The 23,118-nt window shown below is 40.0% G+C and overlaps 1 protein-coding gene across 1 annotated transcript in view; it reads left to right on the top strand.

Moving 5' to 3' along the window:
* The window catches only part of EHD4 (EH domain containing 4), a 34,282-nt gene extending 11,852 nt beyond the window's left edge, over nucleotides 1–22,430 (top strand). Inside the window, exons 3-6 of the mRNA XM_074867850.1 lie at nucleotides 2,018–2,115; nucleotides 10,242–10,654; nucleotides 14,680–14,844; nucleotides 17,874–22,430. Coding sequence (XP_074723951.1) covers nucleotides 2,018–2,115; nucleotides 10,242–10,654; nucleotides 14,680–14,844; nucleotides 17,874–18,410 — 1,213 coding nt within the window. The 3' untranslated portion in view covers nucleotides 18,411–22,430. The remainder of the gene's footprint in view (nucleotides 1–2,017; nucleotides 2,116–10,241; nucleotides 10,655–14,679; nucleotides 14,845–17,873) is intronic.
* The last annotated feature ends 688 nt before the right edge of the window (nucleotides 22,431–23,118 follow it).

The following is a 23,118-nucleotide window of genomic DNA, read 5'->3' as shown; positions in this document are numbered from 1 at the left end:
ATCTTTACATTTCTGAAGCTTGTAGTTCTAGGCCTTTTCCAACTGTCCAGCAGTTTGGGCAATGCTTGAGTCAAAATACTGCTGTATTGTTCAGATGAAATAATGGTGTCTGTCTTTCTGTAAGATAGGCCTGGAAACATCTCAGTGATACTAAACAAGAGCTGGGCTTTCTAAAGTTGAAATAAAGTGATAAGAAAAAACATACAAAAATTCAGTCTTCACACTTCCAAATTTATGAAAGTTACTTCGTGTTGTACATACTAGTGATGTGGTTTTTGTAATGTTTGACATGGTCAAATGTGTTTTATTTGTTGCTTATGCACATCCACTATGCTTCAACAAAATGTGTTTGCTTTAACATAGTGTCTCCTTTAGGTTTTGGAAAGTTCAAAAAATGTTATTTTATTCAGTAGTAGCTCACTGCTCTTTGAAAAGCATCTGTTACACTGGTAGAAAATCAGCCTTAGTGGAAGAGTTTGCTTCAGAGATGCAGTATTTTATAGACAACCACAAAACAAAAAAACGCCCACACCCACAAAAAACAACCAAAAAAACCCACCCCCAAACCATAAAACAAACAAAAAAACCAATGAACAAACTAACAAACAAAACCAAAATCCCAAAAGGGTAGTGCTGTTTACATACCCTAAGGTTTTATCAGGCCAACATGGCTGCTGTTTCCTTACCCCCTCTTGAGTTTCAGTGAGAGGCGTAGCTCATGCTTCTGTTTCTGTTGTACCCATGTACATGCTATGTGCTTTTGTTAGTCTTATTACTACAAGGTCACCCGAAAAACAAGGTGAAGTGAGATGTAAGGATTTTTTTTCTTCCTGATTTCCTTTGAGTCATCTGGATTGTTATCTGTCGAACAATAGCTTCCAAATTTTGATATATCTTGCATTTTCTATCAGATATTTAACTGCCTGAACTCTTCCTAACTCAGATTATCCTTGGTCTTAAAGTTCTTGTTTGCCCTTGGCACAGTTAAAATTTGCTGTCAGCGATACCGTATTTCTTGCGGTAGTGTGCCTTCTAAAGTGATGGGTTAATGCAGGGCAGCCATTTTACAGCCTGAGTCTGCAGCTTATCCTTGTGCTAGGCAGCCTCTGGGCAGCTTCACGGGAGGAGGGTAGGTTACATTGTGTGTTTGTTAGTACGTCTTCAGCTGCTACCCCATAAGAAGATTAAACTCTTACGCAAATCTCTTAAAGGCAGTTTATGATGAAGGGTGGTGAGTCTCTTCAGTCATGAACTATCCCAGAAGCATCACAGTAGTTTGGATTTAACACACAAAGTGTTCTGCACAACTCTCAGAGGCCTCGTGAATTATTTACTTTTCATAATACCATCTCTGAATTTGTCTCCCGTCACAGAGGCAGGAGGTTATTGTTTAGAACATGCTGTGTGTAATCTGAACGCTTGGTTCTGGCAGTGTGAAAGCTTTTGCTCCGTTTGCGGGTATTGAAATACTGTTTGTTTTCAGTCCTCTGCAAGCTCCACCTAAGGAGGGTGGTGGATTGGAGACAGAGTGTTCAAATGCTGCTGGAACAGGTGAGACAGTGACATGCCAATGACTGGAATATTGTCAATATGGCTTTCTGCCTGCTTCCCTTTTCTTTTGAATCTCTTTGAATTTGGGCAAAAGTTGGAGTACATAAAGAATTGTTTCTTGTGTGTACTAATTTTGGTCCCAGCGAAATGTTCCATGGAATCTTTTTAATGTTGCCTATACAGCCCATGTTGTCAGCTCTTGCAAAATTTGGAATTTTATCAGCACTTAGGCATACAGTTTCACAAGGTTTTCCTGTGTTTTCTTTTTTATGAGAAGCTCTCTGTTTACGTTTTGTGTTCTTAAACATGTATGGTTGCCAAACAGAGGGGTTCATTAGGACAAACTTTTCAAAATCTCACTTGAGTCTTTCTGAAAGCAGGTACATAAAGGGGAGTTCTCAAGGGACAACCTATGTGTGAGCTAGAGCTATTGTTAATGTTGGTTTTTTCACCTCCTTTCCTGCAGGTTCATGTGTTCTCAGTTACCTAACCAGGTATTGAAGAGCATCAGTATCATTGACAGCCCTGGCATTCTCTCTGGAGAGAAGCAGCGCATCAGCAGAGGTGAGCTGCAGGGCTTGGAAATAAGAGCTTGCTATTTTTGCTATACTGGACAAGTCATCATCCTAATCTGTTGGGGGCCTGTTTTAGTGGTGATGTGTGCCAAACTTTCTTGCTACAAGGCCTATTAAACCCATGTTTTAAAGCTGGATGTAGGGTTTGGAATTTTTCTCTTGAAAACTGGTTGGGTTGGGATTTCTGTTGTCCTGGTGCTATGGCTGCAAATGGCTATGGTTGCATGGTCTGACAAATTAGTGCTTTGACGCCTCTGAGAAAAAGCCTTATTTCCATCATTTTAATTGCTCTCCACAAAGTAATAATGTCTAGACTACTATATATGCTACTGAAGTTCATGAATGAAGAAATGTTTCATAATAGCTATAGCTCTTCAAGCTGGTCATTTTTAAAAACTGAGGGGGTTGGGCTATAAATAAGGTGCTTTTATTGTAGGCACAGCTGCTAGTGTTGCTTCTTAAGGTTGCTCAGTCATGCCACAATATAATTTTCAGTCAAAAGAGTTAAGGTAGCAGGAGGAAGAGGGAATGGTAATATTTTTAATAAAATAAAAATTCTACAAAGAACTGAACCCTGTTTTTTTAAGAAACTAGCCTGTCTTTGAGAAAATATTAAAGCATCATAATGTAAATAACTTTCTTCCTTGCTTCCTTCAGCTGCATTTAAGTTCGTGTCAGAGATTTCTGTGGAGTTATAAATGGTAGTGATCCAGTGTGTGGCTTATGCTGCCGTCTGTTTTCAGACCTTCTCTTAAGAAATGGTGTGGTGGTTTAGCCCCCGCAGGGGTCTGAGACCACGCGGCCGCTGCCCCTCCTCCAAAAAGGGAGTGAAGTACAAAGCCCCAAGACTGAAATAAGGAAAGGTTTAATACAACAATGCAATAGCAACACAACCAACAACAACAAAAACAATAACAGTAATAGTGATAGCAATGAACAGAGCAAAATAGCTACCAAATACAGCAGTTTGAAGCACGATGTACAAAACCACGAGTGCACCGCGCTCCGCGCCAGGAAAATGTGACCTGCCAGGATGTGAAGTCTGCATGGTATCTGAATAACCCGGCTAGAGCTCCCCCCCACTGCTGGGGAAACTTAACCCTATCCTGGTTAATCCAGGACAAATGGAAACGTCTGTTTCATGTCTGTGGGAGGGGAAATAATCAGTTTTTTAACATGTTACACTTGGAATTTTTCGAGGAAATCCTGGAATAAGCACAATATATCGCAGCTGTGCAACCATAGTCTTGTCCTTTAATTGCACTAATATAACAAGAGATTAATTTAGGACTGTAATCTAAACTATGCTTGCTTAGTAAACGGGTCTACTAGATGTTTCTGGATTCTTTAAGTGACAATGTGGGTTGTTTTGTCCTCTCTATTGCTCATAGTCATGTTAAAGCGTTCATCATGGGGAGAGCTGTGTTTTCCTGTATGTGATATATTGGTGAACTAGTAGAGATGAACAGCACGAGTGCTACATCTGCACAAGCAAAGGCTTGAATATTGTGAAACAAGATGAGTAAAGCAAATACTGTGTGTTGGCACTCTTATTTCTAGGCAGAAATAACCAAGTGTATAACTAATGATCTTTAATCCTGAAAAACCCTCTCATAAAACGTCCACAAAATGTTTCAGTCTCAGTTTACACAGAGTCTGATAAAATCAAAGATGGTCTTAAATCTCCTACTTCTGCTTCTCCATTGTTTATTCCAGCTACCTTTTTCCTCCACCAAGAAAAGTTAGGCGCATCTTTCTCCCTCTCTAGGGAAAATGATGCTTGGCAGCATTCAAGTATCTGTTACCACTTTCATAACGGTATGGAAGTGAACATGAAATAAGCAGAAAACTAAAGCATCATATTAATATGCCACTGAAAAAGTGAGCAATTGTGTGACAAAATTCAACACCATTAGGGATTGCTGTGGAAGTCCCAGACTTCATGTGTGGGACAGAGCTGTGTTTCACTCCAGATAATGTTTCACTGGTAGTCCTGTGTTGCTTGAATGACCATGGCTCTTCACTGCCATCTAGAATTGCTCGTGTGACTTAACAAAACATATGACTGTTCCCTTATCATTCAGAAACTCCTTTCTTGATGGCATGTGCCTTATCGATTGTTTTTATGGCCTAGCTGGCCTGCCCTTTGATATGGTAAACTTTCACCTAAGTTGACAGTGCTCAGTGATAGCCTCAAACTCTTACCTGTTTCACAGGCTTTAACTTGACTAGTTTGCATTTCATGAATCGGGGGGTTTTTTATGTGTTATGGGTTGTCTTGAATACATAACTTGGCATAGTTCTTTTGTCACAAATGTAGTCCTCCTGTATGCTGTTTAGCTTTAACCAGTGTGTCTGTACCATAAATAAGGTTTTGGGAGTCAGCTTTAGAGCACTGTTCTCTCTGTGCCCCAGGCTTGCAGGGCAAGTGCTGCCAAGGTTTAAGGTTTCATATACTTAGGCACTGGTGTACGTGAAGTACCTACAAGTCACTGTGTGGACCCTATTGCATGTACCTATTACATGCTCTTATGATTAGGCAATACCGTGCTCACCCATGTCTGAAATACTGCATAGTCAGATACATTTCCTGTATATGACTTTTGCGCTGCTTACGCAGTTTCCGTACGGGTGGTTTTGTGGAGTACAAACTTGACTTGTCCTGTGGCGCTGCACAATGCGAGGCCTGTCTGACCTGCTTCCTGAAGGAGTCAGACTGACTTCAATGTATTTATGCTATAAGTCTAATTCAGCATGTTTTGAAGTTTGAGCTGCTTAGGTTACTTTATAAATCACTGTGTGCAAATGTAAGCAGGATTCTACAAGATGTTTTATGCTGTCCGTAGTTGTGTGTCTGTCAGAGAAGGTTCTGTTTGTACACCTTCAGACCAACAAAGGTTTTTTCCCTACAAACTGTGTGTTGTTACCCCTTTAATTCACTGGCTGCTTCTCACTGAAAAAGGTTGCAGCTGGTGTGCTTCACCATGGGAACTGCCATTTCCTTTCAATGTGAAGGTGATTATAGACTTAAACATAGGGATGCTTTTCTGTGCTTGCCCGGAAAGCTCTGGATATACAGGGTGATTCTTCAGAATTTCTTTCCTGATAGTTTCACAACTTCATATTTCAAAATTTTATAATTCAGCAAATTTTTTTAAGCTTTTGGTTTCTTTCTATTTCTCTCAAACTTTTGTTTCTTATGAATCTTGCTGTGATTCTCTAAATAATATATACAAAATGAGATTTTTCATAATTCAGTAATGGAATATGTCATTTAATAACACCTGATAAGTATTTTTAGATGCTTTCTGTTCTGCACATTGCTGGTGTCTGTTCATATCTGAGTTTTTAAATTACCTTTCTAGAAGTTCAGTTTGTTTCTAATGTCAGTGAGCATCAGCTTTTCTTATCGGTGATGTTTTAATGTGTTTGATGGAAGAATAATGTTACAGGACCTCAGTGTAAAACCCTCACTCTTTGCTGTTGGTGTTTTCCATCTTCCTGTGAGCTACTGCTTAACCATTTACCTATAAATTGATGTAACACCTGCATAGTGATAGAATTTGGCAGGTATCACTAGGAGTAAGGTGAAGCCTTCAGAGACCAAGAAAGCAATCAAATGTTAACTTTCAGTTTTAAAATGCAGGAAAACAGTAAAGGGACTGTGTAAAAATAAAGGATGTGCACTATTTCCCAGTATGTTTTATTTATAACTCTGGAAAGCATCCAGGCCATGGATGGAGCTGATCACTTTCTAAAGGGTCAAAAATATACACAGAGTGCAACATTCAAAGCTGTCTCTCTTGACGCAGCTTTCCAGCTCCTCTTGTCAGCAAGAGGATGTGCCAGAGCCTTCCTGCCTGTCAGATCAGGGGCTGCCTAAGTGGCTGGATGGGAATGTGCAAATGTGTGCCAGCATTGTCCCTGGTCAGAAAGTGCCCATCCCTGTGCTGCTTCTGCAGCATCACTGGTGACGTTCACAAAGCCTGTGTCAGACAGAAATGTGCGTATGGTCTGCAAGACTTGGAAGGAAGAAGGAGAGGAGGAAGGAGAAGCAATGTCTGGCGGGGTGTGGGGAGGAACTGCTTTTAGGAAGAGGGGGGGCTTGGTTCATGATCGAGTGGCATGAAGGCAAGGGTTTCAAGAAGTACAGCGAAAGAGCTCACAGGAGTACAGAGGATATTGGTTAGCTTGCATTTTTACAACTGGAGTTACTTAAATACGGGTAATTTTCTCAGTTCAATCTGGCTTGTGAAAACGTAGTCATGGATTAAGTAAGGTGACGTGTATGTAGTTGCAGCATTGTGTCAGGCTTTGCCTTGCAGTGAGACGCTGTACATTCTCTTTAGGATCAGTCCATGGACAGAAGTGCAGTAAGAGTGTTAACCAGGAGTGGTGGTCTGAGACAGGCTTTCATTAACATAACTGCAAACCTCCACCCCAGACAGCAAAAGTGCATCTTTCCATGTGGGACTGAGCTCTGTTTGAAAGACTGTGAAGTTCAGATGCTCACCTGTGGCAAAGCATTAGAAGAGCAGCAGATTGGGTAGGGTGGGAAAGGCTGCACTTGTTCACATCCAAATTGTGTGTTGTAGCCTTGGTTGTGTGGTATTTAGACAGCAATGGCAGGAGGGATGGCTCCAGCATTCTGCCCACCCCTGATTCATCTTGTAGGTGGGTAGTACTGTTCTCTAAGTTTGGAGGCTCCTCACTGCAGCATTCATCTGAGAGGCGCCTCTCTTTTGCTGTGCCAGTAGTGCCAGCCCCAGGAGTGGAAGAACTGGACACTCTGCCTGTCTGTGCTCACAGAGGATGGGTGGAGCCCAACAAGCCTCCCTAATTGTTTTCTAAATTGCAAAAGCTTTGGGAGATGCCATTAGGGCAAGTTGGAAATTATCTACCATGGGCCAGTAAGGGAAAGCCTACTGCTTGTTTAAATCTTTATTACAAACTGGCACAGAAAATTGACCCACGCTCATACTGCACGATTGCGCAGCTGTATCTTTGAGTGTGGCTGGTGGCTGTCATGCACGGGCCTGGCACTTTGCCCTGTGCTAGTAACACATGAGAGCTCATGATCATTCCTCGCATCAGTGTTTCCAGAGCTGGTAACCATGTGCAGTTTCTCTCCAGCTTTTTCATCTCTTCGGCATTGTTTCATTTTGTTCTCCTCTGTGTGGTCTCTGCTCAGCCCGTTACTGATGCCCAAGAGTTATGCCTTTGTTGGAGGCACCAGCTTGCTCCCTCCCCGCAGCTCGGGATGAACTCAAGAGCTCTGCAGTGCTGCTGGTGGGTTGCTGCTCTCCTCTGTCCCCTAGCTGGGTACAAGGGTGACTTGGGACTTCTAATATGCAAGTACATGATGTACCTGGTAAGACACAGATCCTCAGGCTGGATGTAATTGCTGACATCACTCATTGGGAACAAACCTTTGAAGAAAGAGCAATGGTAGAGCAGCAGGAGGCTGAGAAGTGTCTACACTAAATTTTTTTGGTCAAGTTTTCCAAACTGGTCAGTGTTGACCTCGTACTGTTAAACTTTGAAAGCCCTAATCCACACACATGTACTGTATGTGACAGGATCCTAAGAGTGTTGTGTCTCAGCACTGAAATATTTAGCTATATATCACTTCTTTGTAGTTCAGATATACTCCAATGTGTAATCACTGAATTTGTATCTAAAATAGGTTCACTTCTAATGACAAGTTTTTATTAAAATTAATAGATTTTTTCAGATTTTTTTGAGGTCTTTTTCTTACCCATTTTCAATAAGTGGACTATTCTTTCTTAAAGCAAATGCTTCATTAATATTTAATCCCTATTTGAAATAAATTTATTGCTAGTTAACATACACTTGTGCCTGCACAGTTGTCTTTACAGTTCAAAATCCATCAAATGTGTGGTGGGAATGTATATATTTCACAAGCCTTAAGTCACCTTCTCACATTCATTTGTGGGAAACTTAATGGAATTTAACATGCTCCATTTTGCAATTTTATGTATTTCATTTCAAGCCTATTTCCTTCTACGTGAATGAAATCAGAACAGGTTATTGCATAGCTCAGATTTGTGCACTGTTTCAACTATGTCATGACATGCAAGTGACATACAAGATCTCTTCTCCCTTTCCTGCTAAATTTTTGTAACGATAAATTATACATACTGGTTTTGATTAGTTTGTTAGTGTAAAGTGAAAAGAGTTCTCTTCCAGCTGTGTTTTGTGCAGCTTTCCTCCTTGCTGCACCTTTCATCTCGCATTCAGCCCTCCAGGAACTGGTCACAGGAGAGAAGTATGAAAGCGCCAGAGCAGTATTATCTGGAAAGGGGCTGGATTTTGCGTTCCTTACGAAGTAATCCTTTCAGTGGGAAAGATTATGTTGGCTTTTTTTTTTTTGTATAGCTGGTTAGTGAGTCTGACCTGCATCCTTTTGGATCCTAATAACATCTTTTTAACATAACCCTCTTCTTTCAGTTTGATGTTTCCGTGTTGGATTTTTAGTGATGTTTTGTGGTCTTTTTTTTTGGGAGGGTGGTGGGGCAGGGAAGACGGGCAACTGGGGACATTTTGTCACTATTAACTAGAATTTCTGGATTTCATTTCATATGCTATTTGCAATTTTTAAATAAAATATTTAAGACTGAATTATTTCCTGTGTTGCTAAACATGCATAAGTATTCTCCATGACAAATCTGGCATTCCCCATTTTTTCCTATTACTTTCATGTATGTTGGCCCTAGTTATGTTCTACTGGAAAGCAAAAAAAAGCTGATTTGCTTTTGGGTTCCCTGTTAAAGACCAACAACCTGAAGGTATAATGAGTAATGACTTGACTGAACCATCATTGTTTTCAGAAAAGCTAAGCAACTTAACAATGTCCCCATACCCTTTTATTTATACAGTTTAAAAGGTACTAGGAAGAATGAGGAGTGGTGAAGAGGCTTTTTTTTGTTTCTGGACCAGCTGTATGAAGTGTTTGGATAATTGGTTCACATATTGAGTAGTCTAAGTGGGTTTTCTCTGCTGGGGCATTTGAGGTTTAAAGGCTTATCTTGCACAGTTGAGAAATGACCAAAGACACCCTGGAGGGCTCACTGGTGGTAACTGAGCTTTCTTTGCTGTTGGCATTTAAATATATGCTGCTGGGAGCGAAGCTGTTGATTCTGTTGGGGTTACTTTATACCAGTCCTTGCATTTTGACTGCTCCCTCTTTTAGCTCTGATTTGTTTCTGAGAGGAAGAGGAGGGGTGGAATGTGAGCTCCCAGCTCATACCTTACTGTTCCTTACTCAAACAAGATGAGTCACATCCACACCAAGCTCAATGCCACATCACTAGTGGTTACTCTCTGCGGATTAAACGTGTCACTTGTGAATAAGTAGTTCCTGATACTATTTGTTGGGTGGATTAGGTACTGGCTGCACTCATAAAAGTGTTCAGACAGGTGCTATGAATAGGCTTTCCTTTAGAACATCAAAAAGTTTGTTTCAGATGATCAGAAAGGTCACTGGTCATGTTCTGTAACCTGTCACATCCCCAAAGCCATCAGCAACGCAGGCACATTACTCTGAGTCTGCTGTGGGAGAAGTAACAGCAACTGTTGCAATGAGCTGAGTTTGGAAATGATTTTAAAATACAAATATGTTTGGTTGCTGACTTACACTGGAGTGCTGCACTTGTACTGTTTTCCTTGTCAGTACAGATAGGCAGTGCTACCAAAGTGGTCAGTGTTACCAGTGATGGAGAGCTTGTGGTAAGAGCCCCACAGACCTCCTTAGCTTGGGCACTCTGCTGGAGCCAAAACTCCTGGGAGGAGGCAAACATAGGTGTGAGATGGTAACTCACAGCAGCACAAAAGATAGTGATGTAAGAGAGGGATGAGAAGGTTGAGGGAATGGGAGTGAGAAAAACAAAAGGTGGTAATAGTGAGACCAGTCTAAGAAATGTAGGATACAGTTGTCCTGACCTCATCGTCCACAGACACTCTCCTCCGGGTGGCCCATCTCTTCTTTTCCCCCAGGTAGATGCTGTGATCCCCTTGTTCCCTGTCCCCAGCCCTGCTTTCTCTGAGACTCGCTTTTCTGACTGGTAGGGCTGTAATAGTGTATTCTTCCTTCAGGCTATGACTTCTGCCAAGTCCTCCAGTGGTTTGCAGAGAGGGTCGACCGCATCATCCTCCTTTTTGATGCCCATAAGCTGGATATATCTGATGAGTTTTCGGAGGCTATTAAGTCATTCCGGGGCCAGGATGACAAGATTCGAGTGGTGCTTAATAAGGCTGACCAAGTGGATACACAGCAGCTGATGAGGGTCTACGGTGCACTCATGTGGTCCCTGGGAAAGGTGATCAACACTCCAGAGGTGCTGCGGGTCTACATTGGCTCCTTCTGGGCCCATCCTCTCCGAAACACAGAGAATCGAAAACTGTTTGAAGCAGAGGCACAGGATCTTTTCAAGGATATCCAGAGTCTCCCACAAAAGGCTGCTGTGCGGAAACTCAATGATCTCATTAAAAGGGCAAGACTTGCAAAGGTAAGAAAAGATAAGAAAACTACGTCAATTGAATGAGCAGTCTCTTCTGTCTCTCTCATTGTGTCCTTTCTCACCCTTCACAGTCTTTTTCTATACATATAAACTGTGTGTTTTTCAGCAAATGGGTTGAATTGTCAGTTTTTCAAGGAAGAGGTAGCCACTCAGGATATATAAATAAGTAGGAGGAAATCGAGACTTGTACTGGGATGCTTCCCTAACTTTAGAGAAGGGTTTTGATGATTTTTAGGCTGTTAAAGCTATTGTTTGCTTGGAAGGGGTGTGAATTTTTTTTACACTGTGCAGTGAGGTAATCTTAATGTTAGTTTTTGGAGATAAATCACTCTTTTTTTTCTTTTTTCTTTTTTTTTTTTAACAATAGCTGGTATGTAGAGAACACTATAAAAAGTGAGGGGGAGCAAAAAACCACAATGTTTCATATGCTTTTTTGCATATTCACATGCCACCTTCCATACTCTTTTTTGCATATTAATGCCTTAATGCACACTGTCAATCAGCTGCTGTGAAAAAACACTTTGACTAAATGCATTTATGTTGCACCCTGGCATACAAGACTGATTGAAAGCCTCACTCTCGGTGAAGCACAGGTACTGATGAATTGGAGAGGTGCTTCTGCATTAGATTGAAACTCTTGAGCCTCTCAGATTACGTCTTCTTCATTCCCAGTCAGAAAGACACTTGGGTGATACAGACTTTGTGTCGTCATATCCAGAAAAACCCATCTCTTGTTATCCAGGAACATGAGTTATGTGCCCCGCTGTAGGCAGCCCCTGTCACCGTTCCCCTTGGTTTTGGCTCTGGAGGAGCACATGCACTGTGTGCAACTCACAGTCGCTAACTAGTGTGTGCAGGCAGGGTGTGTGTGTCAGTGCTGTGACTGTCTACAGCTGACTGTTGAAAACCTGTTTAAAACCTGTTTAATGTTTTTGATAGGTCTTTAGTTATCTTTGAGTGGATGTCACCTTAAAGCTTTGTGAATTATCACCAAGTTTTAATTACCTATTCATAAAACCCTCTGGTTATATTTTACACTAATCTACAGACTCCCTGCTTAACAATACTAGCTTCATCTGTCCTTTCTTCTCACAGCCTGACTAGAATAAGCTTTGCAGTCTGAAATATTTCTATGCCTGTTTCTCTGATTCTGCAGAGAGTTTCTTTTACTGTAGCACTGCAACTGCTGTTAGAATAATAGTTAAAAGCACTGCCAAGCTGCTTCTTGTTTTGAAAAGCTCAAGAACAAAATGAAAATTGGTGATTACGATTTGTCATTTGGAAAATTGGAAAAGAAGGAAAACTAACCTCAGAAATACTTGGGTACTTGGGGAGAAAGCTAGTGGTACCAGACAGAAATTCTAGTTTCCTATGCAGTTATCAGACAGAATGTGAATTGAGTTAATGAAGTTGTCTTGGAACACATTTTCATGTGGACTTTAAGCAAAAATGAAGAGGACTGGCAGTTACATTGATATAAGAATAGTTGTTTGGGGATGTATACCACTTCCTATGTTGGTGTAATTAACTTTCTGGATATAATGACACACTTAAAGCTTTTTTTTTTTGTGGCCTGAGCTTTACGTAGCAGTTGTTTCTTTGAAAATTCCATTTAAAATCACATTCCTGACTATGTTGTGTTAAAAGTTATGATCTCAATTATTTTTGTGAATGTTGTTGGCAGCTTTTTGCTTTCGTTAGTTACAATCATTTTGGAAGTGGAAAAGTGTCAGATGAATTGTCTTTAGGTGTTTCTATGTAATGTAAAATAAAAATGGATAAAGGTAAATACAAAATATAATGCTCATAGGGCCTGCTGATTAGACAGCTATGGAAGGGGACTAAACTGTTTATCTGCAGGAAAGCAGCAGTGTAATCTTTCCAGTGTCGTCATTCTGTCTTCCAGACTGACCTTAAAGTACTGACACTCAAAAATAATTTTTTACAGCATTACATTTTTTGGTCCTATTTCTATGCCCCTCTGTTCTTAATCTCTTCTAAAACATGTATAGTAACTAAAAACAAAAGCAAACTGTCAACTTGCTGCCAAATTTGGGCATTAGGCTTTTTTCTCTTTTTTAAGTCCTGTGACTCACTATCCAATTTTGAGGATGGGAACTGTTCTTATCTACAAGAAACACATGTGCATGCTGGCAGACCTTAGACCGCTTAGCATACGCATGTGAAACTGTTAGTGCTTGTGAACTATAAACATACTTTTCTAGTTTTGCTAGAAGTATTATTTTAAACATAAGATCCATAAAATTACTTACAATTATTTATAAATTCCCTTGAGTGAAGTGGAATGTCCTTGTTGAATCAGTTCTATCATTCTGGAGAAATAGTTATATCTACCCTATTAGAAGATGTCATGGGTTTATGCAGAAACCCTTCTTATTTATGCTCTTTATTTTCTTTCTCCTCTGTAGAAATCTAAATTTATCTGCAATTAAAATGCATGCACTCCTCTTAAATATGAGGAAGTGATGTTGTGTGAAAGCTGTGATCTTAAGACGTACAAATAAAAACTGGTAACACTATTTTTCTTTAAAAACAAAGAGATTTTTTTTTTCCCCAGTTTCTAGTAAGCTTCCTAAATAAGTAAGGAAAGTAGGAGCACTTCCCCTGTACAGATTGTGTAAGATTTGTACAGAACACTATAAAGGCACGTTCTGGCATGTTTTGGTAGGTATTCAGTATTATACTTACACCACATCTACGTAATCACTTTTTTGCTACTGATGCGTTTTTGTGGTAGTCTGTCTTTCCCCAGTCTTCAAAATTTCAGCTTTTTACTGCTCAATGGTTTGATAGACATCTGTGGTTTTTTCAGTGTGTGAGAAAATTGTAAGTAACCTCTGTTTTGGGAACAGCTTCATCCATTTTTAATGAAGAAGGACCTGAGTTCTGTAAAGATTTATCCTGTTGCGGAGGTCATTTGACTTCAGCGGTCAGAGTCAGACCTTAGGAAAGTGGTTTGATTACGTTAAGTTGACAGATGTTCATTGCTTCTAAAATAAAGCTGCCCTTGCACTTCCCTCTCACGTACAGAATGAGTATCAGTGTCCACAAAACAAACTGGATAAGTGAACTGACCTCAGTTAAGAAGCGCAGCCACTGTTTCTGTCCTGAACCAGATCACTTGCTGTGTGGCCAAGCAGATCCTTTTGGTGGTGAAAGGTGGTGGGAGGGTGGTGAAGGAGAAGAGATGAATGGTTCAGGGTAAGGGTGGAAGGAGGGTGCATGGGCAGGATGGATGTTTTGATGGCAGTGCTGGATTATCTTGATCATGGCAGATGGGAAACTGTTAAGAGTTCTGTAAGTATCAATGTGTTTTTTAGGACTTGTCATCCTAAATTAATGTCTTTCCTTATTTGCTGGAAAGGCTCTACTTTTCTCCCTAAGGCCTTGCAAGGCAGCCATGACATGCTGTTCTTACACTGACTGTTCTGTCATCCTCTGGTGGCTGCGTAAGTATAGACTATAGGTACTCACTTCTCTGGGAGTAAACAGGTAGGAATGCAGTGTCGCTTCAGCTGGATAGCCCTGCCACTTAGCATACTTGGATTACTTGAGGCATTATTCCATTGCTTTCTGCAATAATTGGCAAAGCAAATGGAGTTAGAGATCTCTACTGCTGAGACAGATGGACCTGTGTGGCTGGTGCTCTGTATGATCCATGCATGTAGTGTCAGGACGTGGTTTCGGGGCCTTGCTTTTTCTCTCACTGTTGGTACTGACAGAATGCTGTACCATGCTTCTCCTTAAACTGCAGGTGTGTATCTATATTTCTTTTAAATGTGTTTGCTTTTTCTCTGCCCCTCAAAGGAATGCTGAAAGCAGCAAAAGCAAGTTGATAAGCATGATGTTCCAGAAACAATTGGTGATAATATCTTATCCTTGAGCTGACACAAGGCAACGTTATTTCTGTTTCTTTTTATGACCTGAGTGAAGAACACTAATGTTAAGTGTAGATAAACATTAGTCTTGATTTCAGTTTTGCTTCTTCTTAGGTTCATGCTTATATCATCAGCTATCTGAAAAAAGAAATGCCCTCTGTATTTGGAAAAGAGAATAAGAAGAAGGAGCTGATCAGCAGATTACCAGAGATCTACATCCTGCTGCAAAGGGAATACCAAATCTCAGCAGGGGACTTCCCTGAAGTCAGCAAAATGCAGGTAAGATGATAGATTACAGTTCCACTCTAATAATACTAACTTTACAACAGGATCGCCATATTGGAAAAGGTAGGACAGAGCATTATAGTTTAGGGTCTTCAGCAGTAGCGCAGCTGAAGTGACAATCAGTCATGTGTCATGGGGTTAGCATGACTTGGAAGCAGTGCAGAACAGAAAAAATTAGTTGCTTAGTGTACATCCACTGATACAGGACTATAGAAATTGCCATAAGGAATCAGACCACCTGTCCTCTTAGTCAATATTTGGTGTCTCATGGCAGATAGCACTAAAGGTTTTGTACAAATAAAATGGCAGTGGACACTTATGGATGTTGTGGTTTTAACCCCAGCTGCCAATTCAGCACCACACAGCTGCTTGCTCACTTCCCCTCACAGTGGGATGGGGGAGAGAATTGGGGGGAAAAAAAAGTGTAAAACTTGTGGGTTGGGATGAAGACAGTTTAATAGGACAGAAAAGGAAGGGAAAATAATAATAATAATAGAATATACAAAACAAGTGATGCACAATACAGTTGCTCACCACCTGCTGACCAACACCCAGCCAATCCCTGAGCCGTGGTGACCCCCAGACAACTCCCTCAGTTTATATACTGGGCATGATGTCATATGGCATGGAATACCCCTTTGGCTTGTTTGGGTCAGCTGTCCTGGCTGTGTCCCCTCCTAACCTCTGCTGGCAGGGCAGTATGAGAAACTGAAGAGTCCTTGCCTTAGTATAAACACTGCTCAGCAACAACTAAAACATTGGTTATCAACACTATTCTCATCTGAAATCGGAAACAGCACTATACCAGCTACTAGGAAGAAAATGAACTTTATTCCATCTGAAACCAGAATAGGTTAAGCTGGTTCTTGTTTTGTGTCCCAAATGTGGGTATTTATATTGCTTTTGTAATGCTGTCATATACTTGTGTAGGTCAAGATATCCTTAGTCACATATTATTAGTTTTTACCCTACTCTGTTTTTGCTCTTACTGATACTGTTTGCCAGTGAGCAATAAAGGCAATGTGTGGTCTGAAAAGTTCAACTTAAAACTGATCTCTTCTGAAAATGGTGCCTTTCATTTTTCTCCTGTCTTTCTGAGTGTGTATTCCATGAAGGTAGAAGTTCTGAATTTGTACTCTTATTGTTAATTTTTAAATGCCTTTTGTCTCTTGTTTCTCTTTTGAACTTTATGCAATCTACCAACTTTCTGTCACTTTTCTCACCTTTTTACTTCTGTCCTGAGATTTGAGGTGAGTTGTTTAGAGAGTACCCTAGGGAAGAACAGCTAATGTTGTGTTAGCAATACTTGTCAATTTATTCCTCAAGCCTCAATTTGCAACTTTTGGATCTCAGATCATAAGCTGCTTAAATGGCCTTTGAATTAGAAAATAATTCAGCTTGGAAGCTGAAGAACATGAGATCAGGAGCCTGCAGTTTGGTCTGACCATGGGCTGGTGATGGGTATGATGGAGGAGATTTTCCAGATTGACACTTGTGTATCATTCTGACAACTTATGTGGTACACTTTCACTGCTAATCGTAAAGAGTGATGACTGGCTCATTAACCTATCTATAGGGATGCACAAATTTCTTTTGTGAACTGAAATATTTAGCTTGGGAATCAATTATTAGCATGAGGCGGTCAATTATAGATGAAGCACAATATCTTATTTCAGCTAGGTTTTCACAGGCAGGATTGTTGGAAGGGTTTAATGAGTTAGGCTTTAAAAGGGAGTTGTGTGGAAAAAGTTGTCTCTTTCTTCCCTTGCCACTTTTGTTGGTGATGTGAAATGAGAGAATGAGAAGTGATCACCTGTCAGTTTGAACAGTGAAACAAAATTTGAATGGAACTTTATCAAACTAATAGTGCATGTCGCTACGCCTCAGCAGCAGATGGCAGCAAATACATACATCAGAGATCAGTCACTTCTGTAATGGGGAGCAAAATTGTGAGAAAATAAAATTGTGCCAAAACAGATAGCAGGTTTGACCTTTGCTTTCTAAGATTTATTGCATATCATAAATTTATATTGATCAGTTTCTGTAAATCAGGTGATTGTGTATAAATGTCACCTGATGGCTGTTGGTTGGTGATTTTCCTCTAAGAAATCGAAAGTTCACTGTACATGGGCAAAGCCACTTGCCTGTGCTTCAATTTTCTTGGGTTTGTATCATTATGGTTCTGATATGTATGAGAGCAGCTCTCTGAGGTGATAGATGTGACTTGTTAAAGTGGTTAATACCATTTTGAGAGGGATTTTGGAGGGGGGTTGTTTGGGGTTTTTTTTTAAGTTTCCATTGTAACTCTCTCTCTTCCCCAGATAACATTTTGCCTGTAGAAATCATTTAATAATTGCCTAAAGCATTTTTAACTTTCCAGTGCTCTGGTGTAAAACGTGCTTGGTCTTGTGTTGGAATAGCACATATCACCTAGTTAAACATCTCACTGAGGTTAGTAGGAGTTTATGTACAAGATGAAAACTTGGTAGGGACCATACTTCATGAATTCTGACAGCACTTCTCTAAAAACGCTGCTGCTGTTATCCCAGCTCAGTTTTTCTTTACTGGTAAAGGATACTTCTTCATGACCTAACCACAAATGAGAAGATAAAATCAGATCAGTCCTGCAAACTCTTGGATTTATTATTGACGTTAAACACTTGAGTAAGTGCTAGCAGGACTGAGGATCTACTTGCATGCTTTCTTTGATGTTTGGAAGAAAATCACCAAATGGAAAGTTGTTGGGTAACATTCATCAACTGTCATGTTTTTATGCATTGCCATTTTGAAAATTGTAAATGTAATTTAATAGATGGGCTCATACATGGTTGCAAAATTGTCTTAGTGTGTTTCATCAATATATTGGGTATATGTCAGCTTTGCTTCTCCTTCAGGAGGCCTTTCAGTTACGAAACCTGCTTCAAAAGATTACAGATTATTTTAATTTAAAGTCCATTCTTTAACCTCTTCATTGTATCTGAAATGTTCCTAACTACTGTCCCTGAAACCTTTGTTATTGACAGGAGCTGCTGGAGACTTGTGATTTCACTAAATTTCATTCTTTGAAACCAAAGCTAATTGAAGCTGTGGATAACATGCTGGCCAACAAAATTGCCTCCCTGATGAGCCTGATCAGACAAGAAGAGAGCAGTATGCCCACAGAGATGGTACAAGGTGGAGCATTTGACGGCACCATGGCAGGACCTTTTGGCCATGGATACGGAGAAGGTGCTAAGGAAGGAGCTGATGAAGATGAATGGGTTGTTGCCAAAGATAAACCTGCTTATGATGAGATTTTCTACACTCTGTCACCGATTAATGGCAAAATATCTGGGATTAGTGCAAAGAAGGAGATGGTGACTTCTAAACTACCCAACAGTGTCTTGGGGAAGATCTGGAAACTTTCAGACTGTGATGGTGATGGGATGTTGGATGATGAGGAGTTTGCATTAGCAAAACATCTCATCAAGATTAAACTGGATGGGTATGAACTGCCTGGCATACTGCCTTCCCACCTGGTGCCACCATCTCACAGGAAACCTTTCCAGACAGCAGAGTGAAAAATACAACGAGAAGAATGAGGATTTTGGAAATCTTTCAACAAATGTGTTGAAACCACCAAAATTTGAAATTAGGCTTAGATCCTTAAATCTCACAGCACATCTCACGCAAGTTACTGAAATTAGAAGCACGGTAGCAGGGAAACATTTGTGTAGCTGTCCCTGCACCTTCACTCAGACATGCTTGTCACAAGTGCCTTGTATAGCTCTGTTGTAAGGTGAAAATGATTTTGTAGTCTTGCTTCGGTGTCTCGCTGCCTTTACAACCATGAAGCAGAAAAGACCATGTGTAAAAATCACTGACCTTCACCAAATCTAAATACTTAAGTTTCTCCAAACTATTGTAAATAGTGCAGGGAAGCTCTAAATGCTGAATTCACCTGCCTATGCAAGGAATGTTTTCTGTGCTAAAAACATACTTTAGGCATCGAGTCATCATATCTACAGTTTAAGAAAAGGCTGATGTAAAAGGAACTTTTTTTATTCTTTTCATTATTTAATAGGGGATTAGTAAAAGAAGAGTAACAGGGAGAGTCTTTTAAGTGCTCAAAATGTGAGCAGACTTGTTTTAAAACTTTGCTGATTATAGCTAGAACTGCAAAATATTAAAATGATTCTTTCAGTCTGTCATTGTGTCTTGTTTTCTGAAGAACTGCTTCTTCAGTATTATCATTAGAAGTTCTGAATCTCCTTTGTTCCTTGGATTTGGAGTTTCTTTTGAGGTTTCAGTTTAGCTTCTCTGTAGACAGTAAATTTCTGAATTGTTCGAAGTGACAGCAGAATGTTTTCATAAGCTTAAAAAAAACCCTCATTTCCATTGAAATGAAGCCTCACTGTTCAGAAAAGGTGCATTGCTCAAAGTCAGCCTCTTCAAAGCACATCTAATTGTCTCGGGAAATTTTCATTTGTATTTAATTTCTATTTACAGGTAATGATACAGTTATCTCTGTATATTTTTTTATATAATTTTTAGAAAAGTTTTTAACTCTTTCTTTTGCCAACATGTAGCTGACAACCACAAAAGAGAGATTCAATTCCTATGGTGGCAGATTTGAAAGATGGGGAAGCTAACAGGAATCTTTACATTGACTGTAATAAAAGATAGCCTGGTCCCTCCAGATATTTTTCCTTTCTTGAAAACAATCTGTGAAAGGAATGGATGCTTAATAAACATCCATTTTTCTAACACAATCAAAGTTGAACATACTGGCTGCTTACAACTGATTTTTATCAGTACCTTAAAAGAACACAAATTTTTGGCCCTATGAACTTGAGTCTTTCAGGGAGGGCCAGTTCTTTTCTAAAATCAAACTTGGCAGTCAGTTTTGCTCTGTGCATGTGAGCAGGAATGGACTTGTATTCCGTTTGTAGTATGAAATACCCTACACATCAAAGGTACTGTAGTTTTGAGCACTTTTTGAGTCTCGGTAAGTGGTAGCAACAGTGCCTTCTGAGACAGAGCAAGCCAGAAAGTGTTTTAGCATCTTTGCAGTAGGGGCGGGGGGGGGGGAAGTAGATTGGGTATTGTCTGCCAGTTAAGATTTTAGTCACACTTAGGTGTTCAGATTTGTAGGTGACCTAAGAAGAACCTCAGCTTCTTTTTTCAAATCATACATTTGTAAGTTGTCGGTCAGGTTTAATACTTAAGATCTTTCTGGACTTCTTATCTTCTGCATCTGTTCTGTTCTGATGTGAAATTACCATGAACTTTGCCAGGTCTCTACCATGGGAAAACAATAAAGCTATTATAAATAATGACAGAAGAACACCTTTACCTTGCCAGGCTTCCAGGCCTGCATCAAGGATATCCTGGCATAATTAAATTGTTCTTGAGGACTTGCTTGCCTTTTTTTAATTCTTAGGTTTTCCTCTCATTCAAGCATACCAACTTTGTTTCTGTTAGACCTAAATTAGGAGCCAAATTAGCCTTAGTGCATCTCTGTGCACTTCAGTGGAGCTGTGAAACTGGACCACGAGTCTACCTGTGTGACTGTGCATCTGCAGAGTAACTGATTTTCTGTGTAATTTATTTTTGAACAAAAAGTAGTCTATAGACATTGCAGGAGTTGTTAAAAAAAACAGGCTGCAGAAGTGGTAACGTATGCTTGTTTGTGTGTAGTGCTTGTAGTCAGCAACAAATTCATACACCAAATACCAACCTGACTAGCTTAGTAAAGAAAGCCACCAGGAAAAAGCAAGCAAGCTTGTGTATTGTGACTGCTGTAGTATGGGCAAAGCTGAGAGGATCTGGGAAGTTGCTGATCTTCTGCCTCTGTCTGCTTTACCTTGCTCTTCAGTAGCACAGGTTCCAGGGGTGGACCCATGTTTGAGTTCCCACCATGTGTAGCTTCCAGGGGTGATGCTCCAAATCTATTGGAGCCATGTGATCCCCTGCCAGTAGAAATATCCTCCCTGCGTGAGAGGAGCAGAATAGTTTCTCGGTGATTTTTTTTTTTTTTTTTTTTTTTCCCCTAGCTTTACTGTAGTAAAAGGGAGAACACAGCCTTTTCTTCAGTCTCAATGACAGTGTGCTAACTTGGGTTTAGGGGAGATGAATTGAATTGCATCATTTTGATAAGTTAAAATATTCTGTCTAGATGGGATTGAAATTTCTTCCTATGTTTTCCTGTAGAATTTGGAAAGGGAATGCATGAAGCATGTTTAGCAGTAGAGGTGGATTTTCTCTGTTTATCTGGAGGAATAGAAGTGTTTCGGGATCGGCATGCAGAGCTACATGCATAAATGTATTTCTAGATATGTGGTGCAGTGCACTAGCATCGTACTTAGCTGATAGGAATAAAGTACATTTCATGTGGACTTTAAACAGCAGCTTCTTGCACAGCTAAACTGATAGAGTTGGTTGCTGTTGCTGAGGGGAAGGGATCTCTTTTCTCACTACCTCCTCACAGACCTGTGGGCCTATTCCATTTGCCTTGCTGGCTCTCTGGCTTGTCAGATCCTACAAGTCCATTCAGTTGGTTGAACCAGCCACATGCAACAGTTTGGATAATGTTCTGTGGAGTTAGTGAGTCCCTGTGTTAGGAGCATGAGAAGTGAGCAGGATTAACTTCTCTCATGAAATTGTGCTCTAGGTAGTTATTTGGAACAGCAGTGTGATGTAACCTTTGGTGTTCAATTTGATGTTATTAATCTCTGCTGAAGAAAGAATAAGATGTTGGATTTGTTGGCCATTTTATGCCTAGGATTTTGATTACGTTTGCTGTGAGACTATTCATCCTGTGAAATCAGTGCCCACAGGTATGGTCTGCTGCCATAAACCAAAATAGAGACTGCTGCTTTTACCTCTTTTCCAACTATTCCACAACACAGTTTTAATTACCAACCGTAGTTCTGTTCCCATGTAAATTAATTAGAATTTTGCTGTAGATTGGAACAGAAAATGTGGGGCCACAGCTCATAACTACACTACAGGACAGCAAGAGCCTTCTGAAGCTGTGACAGCTGGAAAATGGTGAGTTTACAAAGGGTTTTAGGTCAGAGCAAGGTCCCAGTTGTTAGTTGGGGATGGTACGGGTTTGTGTGGAACCCAGTCTCAAAGCAGCAGTATCCAGTCCTGGACTTTCAACAACATTGTTCATCCCCAGTACTTGAAATGTGCCCTCTTTTTCTTCTCACTTCCCTTCACAATGTGTGCTCACTTTGGCTCTTTATATTGTTGGAATTCAAGCAGAGTTTGAAGTGTATGGTTTGATGAGTATGTGTAACTTAGCACTGAGAGAATTAACATAAACTTTGTTTTATACTTCACATGCTCATCTTTTCTAATATTTTTGTTAAAATACTGTTTTCACTTCAAAGGCATTCTGAAGGAAGGTTTGATCTGTGCAGTGTGCTTCAGTTTGTCCAACTAGGCAGACCTGTAAGTTTATTATTGTTGCACTTTTATTACACAATAAATTCCTTGCAGATACTGTAATATATTTTAATATGCTTTGTAATCATTTTTAGAAAGTGGTGATAAAAATTGCTGATTTAATAAACTAATATTGAACTACCTGAGATTTTCTTTTGTAAGCTGGTTTCTGGAAGGTAAACTTTCAGTGACTAGAATTTTGTAATCCTGCTACTTATAAGCATGGTAGCTGTTTGGCAAGCTGCTTATTTTCCCACCTCCGTTTATGTATCCGTAATAGCTTATGGCTGTTTCTCTTGTGTGTCCTTGAACTTGTTGCTGAAATTACTGCCCACACCAAGGCTTGATTCCAGAATTAAATTTATATTTAAAAAGGAAAAAAACCCAAACCTCCAGCATCTCTCTGTAATTAGCTTTTTATAGCAGAATGTAATTTTGGAGTTTCTTAATGTCTAAACATGGAAATTCCTTAAAGTCCAAGTGTGAAAGATAAATCAAAAATTTCATGTGTGGATTGAAAGCTTGAAACTTGAGCTGAGAGGCACTTCTTTTAACTTCAGTGGGGGTACTAACCTTGAAAAGTAAGAGTAGATTAAGTAGCGGTTTAGCAAAAAGTACTTTGATATGTTTGTCCCAAAAAATCCAAGGGCATCTTTCACCCAGTGCTATCTATTACTTAAAAATAACTAATTATATCAATAGAACATTAATTTTAATTTTGTGCTTAAATTAATTCCTCCTGCCCTTATGTATACACACAACTTGAAGCATCTCCGAAGATGCATCTGTGCCACCAGGATACTACAGTTTAGTTATTGCTCCTACCACTGTCAA

This window comes from Strix uralensis, chromosome 4 (genome assembly GCF_047716275.1).
Source record: "Strix uralensis isolate ZFMK-TIS-50842 chromosome 4, bStrUra1, whole genome shotgun sequence".
Classification (NCBI taxonomy): Eukaryota; Metazoa; Chordata; class Aves; order Strigiformes; family Strigidae; genus Strix; species Strix uralensis.
The sequence above is the reverse complement of the archived record's forward strand: the minus strand, read 5'-3'. Positions and strand labels throughout refer to the sequence as shown.